This window comes from Entelurus aequoreus, linkage group LG25 (assembly GCF_033978785.1).
Source record: "Entelurus aequoreus isolate RoL-2023_Sb linkage group LG25, RoL_Eaeq_v1.1, whole genome shotgun sequence".
Lineage (NCBI taxonomy): Eukaryota > Metazoa > Chordata > Actinopteri > Syngnathiformes > Syngnathidae > Entelurus > Entelurus aequoreus.
This window is the reverse complement of record NC_084755.1, coordinates 1,722,245-1,737,436: the sequence shown is the minus strand read 5'-3', so window position 1 is coordinate 1,737,436 and position 15,192 is coordinate 1,722,245. Positions and strand designations below refer to the sequence as shown.

General features: G+C 37.5%; 1 protein-coding gene across 4 annotated transcripts in view; it reads right to left on the bottom strand.

The window, feature by feature from the left end:
* The window catches only part of LOC133642385 (centrosomal protein of 112 kDa-like), a 327,796-nt gene that overhangs the window by 147,432 nt on the left and 165,172 nt on the right, over positions 1-15,192 (bottom strand). For all 4 annotated transcript variants that reach the window (XM_062036544.1, XM_062036545.1, XM_062036543.1 and 1 more), the window contains 2 exons: positions 13,854-13,989; positions 6,547-6,654 (listed from right to left, as the gene is read on the bottom strand). In XM_062036544.1, coding sequence (XP_061892528.1) covers positions 6,547-6,654; positions 13,854-13,989 — 244 coding nt within the window. The remainder of the gene's footprint in view (positions 1-6,546; positions 6,655-13,853; positions 13,990-15,192) is intronic.

The following is a 15,192-nucleotide window of genomic DNA, read 5'->3' as shown; positions in this document are numbered from 1 at the left end:
AGAGTACATGAAAACACACGTTTATCCACACAAAGCATACGATGAATACAAATGCATGGTTTTTTTTCAGCTGTGCATCTTTATCTTCAGCATTAACATGCAGTAACAACTTTACTAAACTTCTTTAATTGTATGTTTGTACACACATTGAGTCTTTTTTTATGTTCATGACTATTTACATCAGGCCTGGGCAATTATTTTGACTCGGGGGCCACATTTAGAGGAAAAAAATGTGTCAGGGGGCCGGTATATCTATTTTTAGGGACACTTAATACAAAACTTCACAATGCTAAAAACGTCTTAAAAAACGTAATGGAATTTTAACTTTTCCTATGAAGGATAAAACACTGAATATTGACTAAATATGAATGTCACACCCCCTTTCGATCGACATATTTTACAATCGAGTGAAACGCAACAAAAATGCAACAAACAGTGAAATATGAACGCGAAGGGTACAAAATAAACCCACCTACAATCCGATATATGTGATATATCACTAAGATTTAGAACTTTGTTGTAAAAAGCTCCTTCCGCGTCTGTGGAAACGCTTCCCGCCCACACTGCTTGGTGCCTCGTCTGAGCTGCTGTGACGTAGATGACCATAGTAACTAATTAGATGACCATAGTAACTAATTAGATGACCATAGTAACTAATTAGATGACCGTAGTAACTAATTAGATGACCACAGTAACTAATTAGATTACCACAGTAACTGGTATATCAGCCATAAGCGCAGATTCCAAGCATGTAAAGACTTAGTATTAGAGATGTCCGATAATATCGGCAGACCGATATTATCGGCCGATAAATGCGTTAAAATGTAATATCGGAAATTATCGGTATCGGTTTTTTTATTATCAGTATCGTTTTTTTTTTGTTTGTTTGTTTTTTGTTTGTTTTTATTAAATCCACATAAAAAACACAAGATACACTTACAATTAGTGCACCAACCCAAAAAACCTCCCTCCCCCATTTACACTCATTCACACAAAAGGGTTGTTTCTTTCTGTTATTAATATTCTGGTTCCTACATTATATATCAATATATATCAATACAGTCTGCAAGGGATACAGTCCGTAAGCACACATGATTGTGCGTGCTGCTGGTCCACTAATAGTACTAACCTTTAACACTTAATTTTACTAATTTTCATTCATTACTAGTTTCTATGTAACTGTTTTTATTAGGGATGTCCGATAATGGCTTTTTGCCGATATCCGATATTCCGATATTGCCCAACTCTTTAATTACCGATACTGATATCAACCGATACCGATATCAACCGATATATACAGTCATGGAATTAACACATTATTATGCCTAATTTGGACAACCAGGTATGGTGAAGATAAGGTCCTTTTTAAAAAAAATAGTAAAATAAGATAAATAAATTAAAAACATTTTCTTGAATAAAAATAAAGTACAACAATATAAAAACAGTTACATAGAAACTAGTAATGAATGAAAATGAGTAAAATTAACTGTTAAAGGTTAGTATTATTAGTGGAGCAGCAGCACGCACAATCATGTGTGCTTACGGACTGTATCCCTTGCAGACTGTATTGATATATATTGATATATAATGTAGGAAGCAGAATATTGATAACAGAAAGAAATGGGGGGAGGGAGGTTTTTTGGGTTGGTGCACTAATTGTAAGTGTATCTTGTGTTTTTTATGTTGAATAAAAAAAAAAAAATAAAAAAAAAATTTAAAAAAACAATACAGATAATAAAAAAACCGATACCGATAATTTCCGATATTAAATTTTAACGGACATCCCTAGTTTTTATATTGTTTTACTTTCTTTTTTATTCACGAAAATGTTTTTAATTTATTTATCTTACTTTATTTGATTCATTTTTTTAAAAAGTACCTTATCTTCACCATACCTGGTTGTCCAAATTAGGCATAATAATGTGTTAATTCCACGACTGTATATATCGGTTGATATCGGTATCGGTAATTAAAGAGTTGGACAATATCGGCATATCGGCAAAAAGCCATTATGGGACATCCCTACTTAGTATAGTTGAAGACTTAGTTAGGGTGATTATAAAACATGAGTGCACATCATAATGGCAGCTACATTTTACATCTTAAACATCTAAAATAATTATTTGGGAATGTCCGGCGGGCCAGATTGAAAAGCTTAACGGGCCGCATGTGGCCCCCGGGGCCTTAATTTGCCCAGGTCTGGTTTACATTGTAGATTGTCACATCAAAACTATGAATGGACACATGTGGAGTTATGTACCTAACAAAAAAAAAGGTGAAATAACTGAAAACATGTTTTAAATATTCTAGTTTCTTTAAAATAAGCCACCCTTTGCCCTGATTACTGCTTTGCACACTCTTAGCATTCTCTCCATGAGCTTCGAGCACACCTGTGAAGTGAAAAGCATTTCAGGTGACTACCTCTTGAAGCTCATGGAGAGAATGCCAAGAGTGTGCAAAGCAGTAATCAGAGCAAAGGGTGGCTATTTTGAAGAAACTAGAATGTAAAACATGTTTTCAATTATTTCACCTTTTTTGTGTTAAGTCCATAACTCCACATGTGTTCATTCATAGTTTTCATGTGACAATCTACAATGTAAATAGTCATGAAAAATAGTCATAATTCACAATCATTATGAGAGAGAAGTAATGTATTTTTTTAACTCGTAGATACAGGTAAATACAAGTCTGCTTGCAATGGATTAGTGTTGTGCCCGATACCAACATTTTGGTATAGGTACCAAAATAATTTCGGTACTTTTCTAAATAAAAGTGACCACAAAAAATGTCATTATTGGCTTTATTTTAACAACAAATCTTAGTGTACATTAAAAATATGTTTATTATTGCAAGTTAGTCCTTAAATAAAATAGTGAACATACTAGACAACTTGTCTTTTAGTAGTAAGTAAACAAACAAAGACTCCTAATTAGTCTGCAGTAACATATTGTGTCATTTATACACCTATTATTTTGTACACATTATTAAGGACAAGTGGTAGAAAATGAATTATTAATCTACTTGTTCATTTACTGTTAATATCTGCTTACTTTCTCTTTTAACATGTTCTATCTACACTTCTGTTCAAATGTAATAATCACTTATTCTTCTCTTCTTTGATACTTTACATTAGTTTTGGATGATACCACACATTTGGGTATCAATCTGATACCAAGTAGTTACAGGATCATACATTGGTCATCTTCAAAGTCCTCATGTGACATATATCCTGAGTTTATAAACATTATCAAAAATGTGTCTCCTCAGTTCCTAAACGTTTACCGAGTGTTGTTAAAAGGAAAGGCCATGTAACACAGTGGTAAAAATGCCCCTGTGACAACTTTTTTGCAATGTGTTGCTGCCATTAAATTCTAAGTTCATGATTATTTGCAAAAAAATAACATGTTTCTCAGTGTGAACATGAAATATCTTGTCTTTGCAGTCTATTCAATTGAATATAAGTTGAAAAGGATTTGTTGTATTCTCCTTTTATTTACCATTTACACAACGTGACAACTTCACTGCTTTTGGGGTTTTGTATTAGGCTATTGACCAGTGGTGCTATGGTGGTATAATGGTGGGGATGGCGTGGCGCAGTTGGGAGAGTGGCCGTGCCAGCAACCTGAGGGTTCCTGGTTTGATCCCCAGCCACGGCGGGGTTGCAGCTTACTGCGAGGTTGGTTCCCCCAGGATGCAAACGGATCACTCCGGACAGGACTTGCAGGTAGGAGCATGGTTTATTCTTGACAAAAATCAAAGCACCACCAAGAACAGAAAACAAGTCGAACGAAAACACGTGCCAATTGCACTGGAGACAAACAAACTTACGTGACGAGAGCATGAAGCCAACAATGACGCCAGACCGAGTGTGACGAACAACGTGAATAAATAGCTCTCTGAATAGTGCTCGGCGGCAGGTGAATGTGCCGAACACTAATCAGAGGCAGGTGAAACCAATTAGCACCCATGGCAACCAAAACAAACCCAGGAGTGTACAAAACAGGAACTCAGGGAGTCCAAAACTAACAGAACATAACTAAACAAAACATGATCCGGCAACGGATCATGACATCCCCACCTTCTACCAACCTAGTCAGGTCCATTGTGTCCTTGAGCAAGACACTTCACCCTTGCTCCTGATGGGTGCTGGTTAGCACCTTGCATGGCAGCTCCCGCCATCAGTGTGTGAATGTGTGTGTGAATGGGTGAATGTGGAAATACTGTCAAAGCGCTTTGAGTACCTTGAAGGTAGAAAAGTGCTACACAAGTATAACCCATTTATCATTTATTACATAACTTCAGAGTTCATGTTTTCCTCAAAGAACCGCAGCGCTCCACTGCCAGGAGCATTCATGCAGTATTACCACCATCTTTGTCAGGACAATACACTCATTTTGCTCACTTGTGCCGTCACTTGTTTAGACAAAAAGCCATGTGTCTATTATCTCTATCATGTTTGTTTGTGTTTACATAGGGGTGTAACGGTACACAAAAATGTTGGTTCGGTACGTACCTCGGTTTAGAGGTCACGATTTGGTTCATTTTCGGTACAGTAAAAAAACAAAATATAAATTTTTGGGTTATTTATTTACCAAATTTGCAAAATCTTCCACCAAAAATATTTTTCTTAGTGGAATATTTGATGTGAAGTAATGGCAACCTTGGATAGGTCAATAATTCATAATAACATTGATTTTGATTCAATATTATGTAGGGATGTCCGATAATGGCTTTTTGCCGATATCCGATATGCCGATATTGTCCAACTCTTTAATTACCGATACCGATATCAACCGATACCGATATCAACCGATATATACAGTCGTGGAATTAACACATTATTATGCCTAATTTGGACAACCAGGTATGGTGAAGATAAGGTACTTTTAAAAAAATGAATCAAATAAAATAAGATAAATAAATTTAAAACATTTTCTTGAATAAAAAAGAAAGTAAAACAATATAAAAACAGTTACATAGAAACTAGTAATTAATGAAAATTTGTAAAATTAACTGTTAAAGGTTAGTACTATTAGTGGAGCAGCAGCACGCACAATCATGTGTGCTTACGGACTGTATCCCTTGCAGACTGCATTGATATATATTGATATATAATGTAGGAAGCAGAATATTAATAACAGAAAGAAACAACCCTTTTGTGTGAATGAGTGTAAATGGGGGGAGGGAGGTTTTTTGGGTTGGTGCACTAATTGTAAGTGTATCTTGTGTTTTTTATGTGGATTTAATTAAAAAAAACAAAAAAAACAAACAAACAAGAAACGATACTGATAATTAAAAAAACGATACCGATAATTTCCGATATTACATTTTAACGCATTTATCGGCCGATAATATCGGCAGACCGATATTATCGGACATCTCTAATATTATGTTTTGAGCAATGACCGTTTGAAAGAAAAAAAAACAGCTTTGTTTTATTAGTCAACATTGCAACTTTTTCTAAATGACATTTAACCTTTAAGCTTTTTTTATTTCACTTTTGTTATGTTTTTGTTTATTTGAATAGTATTTTTAGAATGTGCCGTGGGCCTTTAAAACATTAGCTGTGGGCCGCAAATGGCCTCCGGGGCACACTTTTGACACCCCTGCTATAGATAATAAAACATTAAATGTGATAAATCTATGGATAAAAAGCAGAGCCTGGCGACGCATGCACGTTTATCATAACTCTCTCTCTCTCTCTCTCTGTCTCTGCCCCTCCCTCACCAATTTGTTTTGTTTTTAACCCCTTCTTAGCCCTGAACGTACATTGAAAATACACGCAACCCTGACTCAAAATGCCAGACATTTGAGGCATTTAAGAAACTCCGCAAAAGAGGACATTTCCGGTGAAAAGAGGACGTATGGTCAGTCTATCCTAGCCCGCTAGCTGCTAGCATGCCGTGTGTTGTGCCTCGGTGTGCATTGTTTACACAACGTACGTTACGCTACTTAATATGTCCGTGTGGAAACTCGTCCGGTACACCTCCGAACCGAACCGGAACCCCCGAACCGGAACCCCCGTACCGAAACGTTTCAATACAAATACACGTACCGTTACACCCCTATTGGTTCCTGCAAGGCCTCTTTAATACATTTCCCAAGCTGGAGCTTAATTGAATCCAGTACTCCGTAAAATGAGTCATTGAGTCGGTGAACAAGATTTAAATGACTTGTGAAAAGGGTTTGTAGACCTCTAATAGAAGAGGACAGATGCGATGATAAGGTCACAGCGCATCTGCGATGCAGATTACTATTAGTTTTCCATTCCTCCTTTGGCGACGGACGAGCTATCGAGACGCAATCGAAGCTTAATCAAAAGCGTGTCCCTTATCACCAGAAATGAACCTGATGGAAATCAGATGGGAGAGGAATGACACGGAGATGATTCCATTTGGATGTCGGTAACTTACGGCCGGCGAGAAGAAAGGAATGTGACTATTGTGGAAATGACAGCAGGACGGAACACTTTCCAGCAGGATTATATCGCCCGGGAAATGAAGGAGGCGCTGGTAACATGTGGAGTTAAAAGGTAAGTCAACAGACCTGCTGCTCAAATCTTTCTCTGACGGCATCGAGTTGCTGCGAGAACTCCTTTGTTTGGTTTTCACGGAGACACCTGGAGTGCTGCAGGTCCTCTTCAACCTTCTCCATCTGCGGGAGGAAAGAATGAACAATAACAACCTGAAGGGACTCGGTGGAGTACACACCTTTGCTAGGGTGGAGAGAGCTGGGTCTGCATGACTTGGATCATCTAAAACTATTCAAGCATTTAAGTCCCATCTTAAAACTCATTTGTATACTCTAGCCTTTAAATAGACCCCCCTTTTTAGACCAGTTGATCTGCCGTTTCTTTTCTTTTCTACTCTGCCCTCCTCTTCCTTGTGGAGGAGGAGTTACACAGGTCCGGTGGCCATGGATGAAGTGCTGGCTGTCCAGAGTCGGGACCCTGGGTGGACCACTAGCCTGTGCATCGGTTGGGGACATCTCTGCACTGCTGACCCGTCTCCACTCGAGATGGTCTCCTGTTGGCCCCACTATGGACTGGACTTTCACTATTATGCTAGATCCACTATGGACTGGACTCTCACTATTATGTTGGATCCACTATGGACTGGACTCTCACTATTATCTTAGATCCACTATGGACTGGACTCTCACTATTATGTTAGATCCACTATGGACTGGACTCTCACTATTATGTTAGATCCACTATGGACTGGACTCTAACTATTATGTTAGATCCACTATGGACTGGACTCTCACTATCATGCTAGATCCACTATGGACTGGACTCTCACTATTATGTTAGATCCACAATGGACTGGACTCTCACTATTATGTTAGATCCACTATGGACTGGACTCTCACTATTATGTTAGATCCACTATGGACTGGACTCTCACACTATTATGTTAGATCCACTATGGACTGGACTCTCACTATTATGTTAGATCCACTATGGACTGGACTCTCACACTATTATATTAGATCCACTATGGACTGGACTCTCACACTATTATGTTAGATCCACTATGGACTGGACTCTCACACTATTATGTTAGATCCACTATGGACTGGACTCTCACTATTATGTTAGATCCACTATGGACTGGACTCTCACACTATTATGTTAGATCCACTATGGACTGGACTCTCACACTATTATGTTAGATCCACTATGGACTGGACTCTCACACTATTATGTTAGATCCACTATGGACTGGACTCTCACTATTATGTTGGATCCACTATGGACTGGACTCTCACATTATTATGTTAGATCCACTATGGACTGGACTCTCACTATTATCTTAGATCCACTATGGACTGGACTCTCACTATTATGTTAGATCCACTATGGACTGGACTCTCACACTATTATGTTAGATCCACTATGGACTGGACTCTCACACTATTATGCTAGATCCACTAAGGACTGGACTCTCACTATTATGTTAGATCCACTATGGACTGGACTCTCACACTATTATGTTAGATCCACTATGGACTGGACTCTATCACTATTATGTTAGATCCACTAAGGACTGGACTCTCACTATTATGTTAGATCCACTATGGACTGGACTCTCACACTATTATGTTAGATCCACTATTGACTGGACTTTCACTATTATGTTAGATCCACTATGGACTGGACTCTCACTATTATGTTAGATCCACTATGGACTGGACTCTCACACTATTATGTTAGATCCACTATGGACTGGACTCTCACACTATTATGTTAGATCCACTATGGACTGGACTCTCACACTATTATGTTAGATCCACTATGGACTGGACTCTCACACAATTATGTTAGATCCACTATGGACTGGACTCTCACTATTATGTTAGATCCACTATGGACTGGACTCTCCCTATTATGTTAGATCCACTATGGACTGGACTCTCACACTATTATGTTAGATCCACTATGGACTGGACTCTCACTATTATGTTAGATCCACTATGGACTGGACTCTATTATGTTAGATCCACTATGGACTGGACTCTCACACTATTATGTTAGATCCACTATGGACTGGACTCTCACACTATTATGTTAGATCCACTATGGACTGGACTCTCACACTATTATGTTAGATCCACTATGGACTGGACTCTCACTATTATGTTAGATCCACTATGGACTGGACTCTCACTATTATGTTAGATCCACTAAGGACTGGACTCTCACACTATTATGTTAGATCCACTATGGACTGGACTCTCACACTATTATGTTAGATCCACTATGGACTGGACTCTCACTATTATGTTAGATCCACTATGGACTGGACTCTCACTATTATGTTAGATCCACTATGGACTGGACTCTCACACTATTATGTTAGATCCACTATGGACTGGACTCTCACTATTATGTTAGATCCACTATGGACTGGACTCTCACACTATTATGTTAGATCCACTATGGACTGGACTCTCACACTATTATGTTAGATCCACTATGGACTGGACTCTCACACTATTATGTTAGATCCACTATGGACTGGACTCTCACTATTATGTTAGATCCACTATGGACTGGACTCTCACACTATTATGTTAGATCCACTATGGACTGGACTCTCACTAGTATGTATAACAATTTTGAACATAAATAGTTCATGCACATTCAGATAAATTCCTCAAAATTACAATTAAATTTTTTTTGGCCGGGCTGTATATATGCGCACTAATTGACTGAAAGAGCACGCACTTGGCGCGATGATGTCATGTTATCCATGGAAAAATGCATTTTTAGACAATATGATTAGCCTGAGCGGCTAGGAGACCCCGAGAGTAACAAGCGCTTGCCTTGTTGCCTTTCCATTAAAAACAATAAATTAGTTTTTAGTATAAGTTTGCTGGTTTCAAGAAATGTAATGCCGAGTGCGTATCATTATGTCAAGACAATGGCACTAGCTTTGCTTAATTTAAGAATATTTTTCAACATATTGAGCAAAAAGGTCAATTTTTTTTTCTACCAAGACAAGTGCACTTGTTATTAGTGAGAATATACTTATTTTAAGCTATTTTTGTGTTCATTGAGGTTAGCTAATTTTACTTGTTTTGGAAAGTCTTGACAAGCCAAATTTTCTTGTTCTATTGGCAGATAATTTTGCTTAGTTCAAATAAAATACCCCTCATTTTTGTATTTTTTTTTCTTCTTGTTTTTGAACACTGACTTTTTGCAGTGTATAAAGTAATACTAGCTTCTGGCAAAATGCAGCATAAATGAAAAACTACCCTTTAAATGTAGGATGCATAAATTAAACGCCCACATAAACGCTTACATTCCCTCCACTATTTGTTACTTCACCAAAACTGATTAGGCAAACGCTCGACTCATCAGTGTCTCATTTCCATAACACACAAACCTTTTAAAAAATTCATGACCTCACTCATGGCTGCCCCGCACACACACGCGCACACGCACACGCACACGCACACGCACACACACACACACACACACACACACACACACACACACACACACACACACACACACACACACACACACACACACACACACACACACACACACACACACACACACACACACACACACGTCTTGCCTACTTTGTGTGGATCCACGTTTGGTTAGTGGGTTGTGAGGGCCCCCCTTTCCACTATAGCTAGAATGATGAAAAAATATACATCCAGCCCTAGATGGGAGTAGAGAGTTGCAACTAGGGATGTCAGATAATGGCTTTTTGCCGATATCCAATATTCCGATATTGTCCAACTCTTTAATTACTGATACCGATATCAACCGATACCGATATCAACCGATATATGCAGTCGTGGAATTAACACATTATTATGCCTAATTTGGACAACCAGGTATGGTGAAGATAAGGTACTTTTTTTTAAAAATTAATAAAATAAGATAAATAAATTAAAAACATTTTCTTGAATAAAAAAGAAAGTAAAACAACATAAAAACAGTTACATAGAAACTAGTAATTAATGAACATGAGTAAAATTAACTGTTAAAGGTTAGTACTATTAGTGGAGCAGCAGCACGCACAATCATGTGTGCTTACGGACTGTATCCCTTGCAGACTGTATTGATATATATTGATATATAATGTAGGAACCAGAATATTAATAACAGAAAGAAACAACCCTTTTGTGTGAATGAGTGTAAATGGGGGAGGGAGGTTTTTTGGGTTGGTGCAATAATTGTAAGTGTATCTTGTGTTTTTTATGTTGATTTAATAAAAAAAAACAAAAAAACAACAACAACAACAACAAAAAACGATACCGATAATCAAAAAAACGATACTGATAATTTACGATATTACATTTTAAAGCATTTATCGGACATCCCTAGTTGCAACCTCACTTCAGAATGCAAAACACACAAAGTAAAAAAAATATTTTACTTTTGTAGATGTGAGGACCAGGCAAATGTCCTCACAAGTCAAAAGATCCTCACAGAAAGGTGGTTTATCAAGTGTATGTCCACACAAGGATGGTGAGACAAGTGCACACACACACACACGCACACGCACACATACACACACACATGCATTTGGGAACAACAAACTGAACAAAAACGCCCGTAGCCAAAACTGACTTCCTGGACAGCTTTGGGAGTTTAAAGCGGCGTTGAGCTCCAAAAGTTTCGCCTAAGCAGCGGCAGCCCACGCGGTGTGGAGAGACGATCACAAGGCCGGCTTGATGTACTAATTTGATGTACTAATTTGATGTAGTAATTTGATGTAGTAATTTGTGAGGCTGCTTTCATCCGTGCAACATGCACACACACCTTCTTGAGGAAGCACCTGCAGATGAAGTGAAAATAACAAAGTAATAATTCTATTTGGAGACATCATTGACCACAAGAGCACAATTAGATGTATTTCAGACAACTAGTACAATAACAAACATTAGATTTGTTTTATTTAAAAAAAAAAAAAATTTTGTTGATAGTAGAGGTAAATTATTGTTATTATTCATTATCAATAGCGCTATTTCTATTGGTATTTGTATTGATCCATTTGTAGTGTATATATGTTCATTGTCATTTCTGTATTATTATTTATTTCACTAACTGCTTCTTTGCTATCACTTTTACTATCATATTTGTACATATCATATTTGCTGAAGTTGCTCTATTGTTGTTGTTGTTGTTGTCTCTCCGTCTTATCCCCCTCTTGTCCCTGCAATTCCCCCCCTCTGTCCTCCTTTTTTGCTCTTTCTATCCCCTCCTGCTCCGGCCCGGCTGCACCAAATAATAATATAAATACATTTAATAAAGTCAAATACAAATAAGGCAACAAGAGAAGTATCCTACACTTCTCTTTTGTATAGTAAATCTGCACAGCCGATATGGGCATCTACATCAACTATATGATTTGTCTGAGAAGCTAGACAGGACAACAACAAAAAAAGGAAAAAATAAATAAATAAAATGACATAAATAAATAAATAAACATTAAAAAAAAAAGAAGTATTATGTGTTTATTTAACAAACACTTTTACTTAAAGAAACAATACAAATCAACATGGCATCTCCTCAGAATTAGCAGCATATACCGTATTTCCTTGAATAGCCGCAGAGGCGCTAATTAATTTAAAACCTCCTCTCACTCCGGCGTTTACCAGAAGCTGGCGGGATGGCCGTGCATGCGCTAATTATTTTAAAACCTCTCCTCACTCCGGCGTTTACCAAAAGGAATGCGGTAAATTTAGGCGTGCGCCTTGAGTGTGATGTAAGCATACCATCATGAAAAGCACATTTAATTAAAAAAAAAACGTTATTATGGTCTTACCTGTACTTATAAATGGAGTCCATTTTCAGCTCCTTCTGACCAAAAGCATGGATAACTTGTTTATAGAAGTCTTCATTATTTTCTTTCTACAGTTTTAAAAGTCTCTCTGTCTCGATGGAGATATTCCTTTAATTATTACCTCCTGCTTCCATTGAAAGTCCAGTTTAGAAAACTGTTTTATTTTAGATACCGGTATGTAATCCTCCATGTTAAAAAAAAAAAATCTCTTGCTGCATGTGTTCACTTCTTCTGCAGTACCGGAAGTCGCAAGAAGGATCACTAGCGCCCTCTACCACCAGGAGGCGGGAGTCATTTAATGACTTATACAGTATTTGACACACGCAGCTACGGTATATTAATAAAACATAGCTGCTTACTGTTCTTTTTAGCATACTGTACCGGTATTCAATAGCTTGGACCTTAAATCCTACTTAATAGCTCTTTATCTTTTTTCCTTTGTGCGATTGCAAACTACTGAAAGCAGCTTCCTCCATTTTGAAAATGAGGACAGGTAAAGCGTCACTCGTGACGTAACGAATTTGACCCGGCGGAAGTTCTAGACATATGCTAAATATTTTGCGAAACCAGTTTGACCCGGCGAAAATTATAGACATGCGATAATAAAATTAATATTTTGCGAGACGAATTTGATCCGGCGTTAATAATGAACCGGCGATAAGGCCAAGCATGCGTTAATTATTTTAATTAAATGTGCTTTTCATGATGGTATGCTTACATCACACTCAAAGCGCACGCCTAAATTTACCGCATTCCTTTTGAGAAGAGGTTTTAAAATATTTAGCGCATGCACGGCCATCCCGCAGGCTTCCGGTAAACGCCGGAGTGACAGGAGGTTTTAAATTAATTAGCGCCCCTGCGGCTATTCAAGGAAATACGGTATCATGTTTTGCTTCCATTATAACACTTATATAAGGTTTTTAATTTTTTGCGGCTCCAGACTAATTTTTTTATTTATTTTTTTCGGTCTAATACGGCTCTTTCAACATTTTGCGTTGCCGACCCCTGCCTATACCAAAACAAAGCGTACAAGCAGCGCAAACGAAGCAGAGTTTGAACACCCGAGTATGCGATGCAAATCCGCAAAAATGACAACCTAAAGATGAATAAGAGAGGGAATCATTAGCTGGAGAGAGAAAAATGAAGATAAAAAAAAATTAAAAATAATTCCAGTACAGCCATTGTGGCGCCTTCTTACATCTGCGGTCAGGCTGTGCTTTCACCACTACAAAACAAAAATCAACTGTGTGTGTGTGTGTGTGTGTGTGTGTGTGTGTGTGTGTGTGTGTGTGTGTGTGTGTGTGTGTGTGTGTGTGTGCACATTGTCAAACAGCTCGCTCATTCCAGTGTAATCACTACATGGAGGCTGAATGTGCGTAAACGTAAAGTCTTTATTTGGCACACATGCAGGACTAAATGGATTATATGCATGGATTTCTAGCTAACTAACTGGAGCATAGATAATAACACGAAACAGGTGTAACGCGCGGCGCTATGCTTTCATTTACATCGTGTCTGTGTTGCATGTGTCGGGGTTCAAACCTGGAGCTTCATCTCGGTCTCGGCCTTCTCGGAGCTGAGCTTCACCTGCCTCCTGAACTGCTCCAGTGCAACGTGGGCCTGTTGGAGCTGCACCCTGTGGCTCTCCCGGGTTCTGTCCAGCTGCTTTTCCATGTCTCTGCCGGGCAAAGATGGACACAGGTCAATATATAGTTGTTCAGAAAGAAACACTGCTACTGCTGACTGCTCATTTGGTGGTGCACAGCAGTTTGACTGGAAATATATTCCAAAGCAAGCCCATGAAACGGAGTTTTGTATAATTAAGTTGGTGATAACTTGAAGATGCAACAAAATGAGGTTTAATAAACATGAAAAAGGCAGCTAATTATTTACACCAGACCTAATTCTATGTGTTTAATAGATTGGTAAAACTTGGTATAGTTAAGGTTGTGACAAGATGCAACAAAATTAAGATTGGTAAAACTTGGTATAGTTAAGGTTTTGGTATAGTTAAGTTGGTGATAACTTGAAGATGCAACAAAATTATGTTTAATAAACATGAAAAAGGCAGCTAATTATTTACACCAGACCTAATTCTATGTGTTTAATAGATTGGTAAAACTTGGTATAGTTAAGGTTGTGACAAGATGCAACAAAATTAAGATTGGTAAAACTTGGTATAGTTAAGGTTTTGGTATAGTTAAGTTGGTGATAACTTGAAGATGCAACAAGATGAGGTTTAATAAACATGAAAAAGGCAGCTAATTATTTACACCAGACCTAATTCAATGTGTTTAATAGATTGGTAAAACTTGGTATAGTTAAGGTTGTGACAAGATGTAACAAAATTAAGTAAAATATTCAAAAAAATTAAGGTGGACAAAAATGAAAGACAGTAAATGAATTACACCACACCTGTGCAACTTTAAACAATTGTCGCAACATTTTCTAATCAATGTTTAAAAGTTTTGATAACTTTGTTTTTTTATTTGATACAAAATTGTATAATTATGTTGTTGATAACTTGAACATGCAACAAAATGAGGTTTAATAAACATGAAAAAAGGCAGCTAATTAATTACACCGGACATAATTAAGTGTATTCTATAGATTGGTAAAACTTGGTATAGTTAAGGTTTTGGTATAGTTAAGGTTGTGATAACTTGAAGATGCAACAAGATGAGGTTTAATAAACATGAAAAAGGCAGCTAATTATTTACACCAGACCTAATTAAATGTGTTTAATAGATTGGTAAAACTTGGTATAGTTAAGGTTGTGACAAGATGCAACAAAATTAAGTAAAATATTCAAAAAAAATGTCCAAAAATTAAGGTGGACAAAAATTTAAGACAGTAAATGAATTACACCACACCTGTGCAA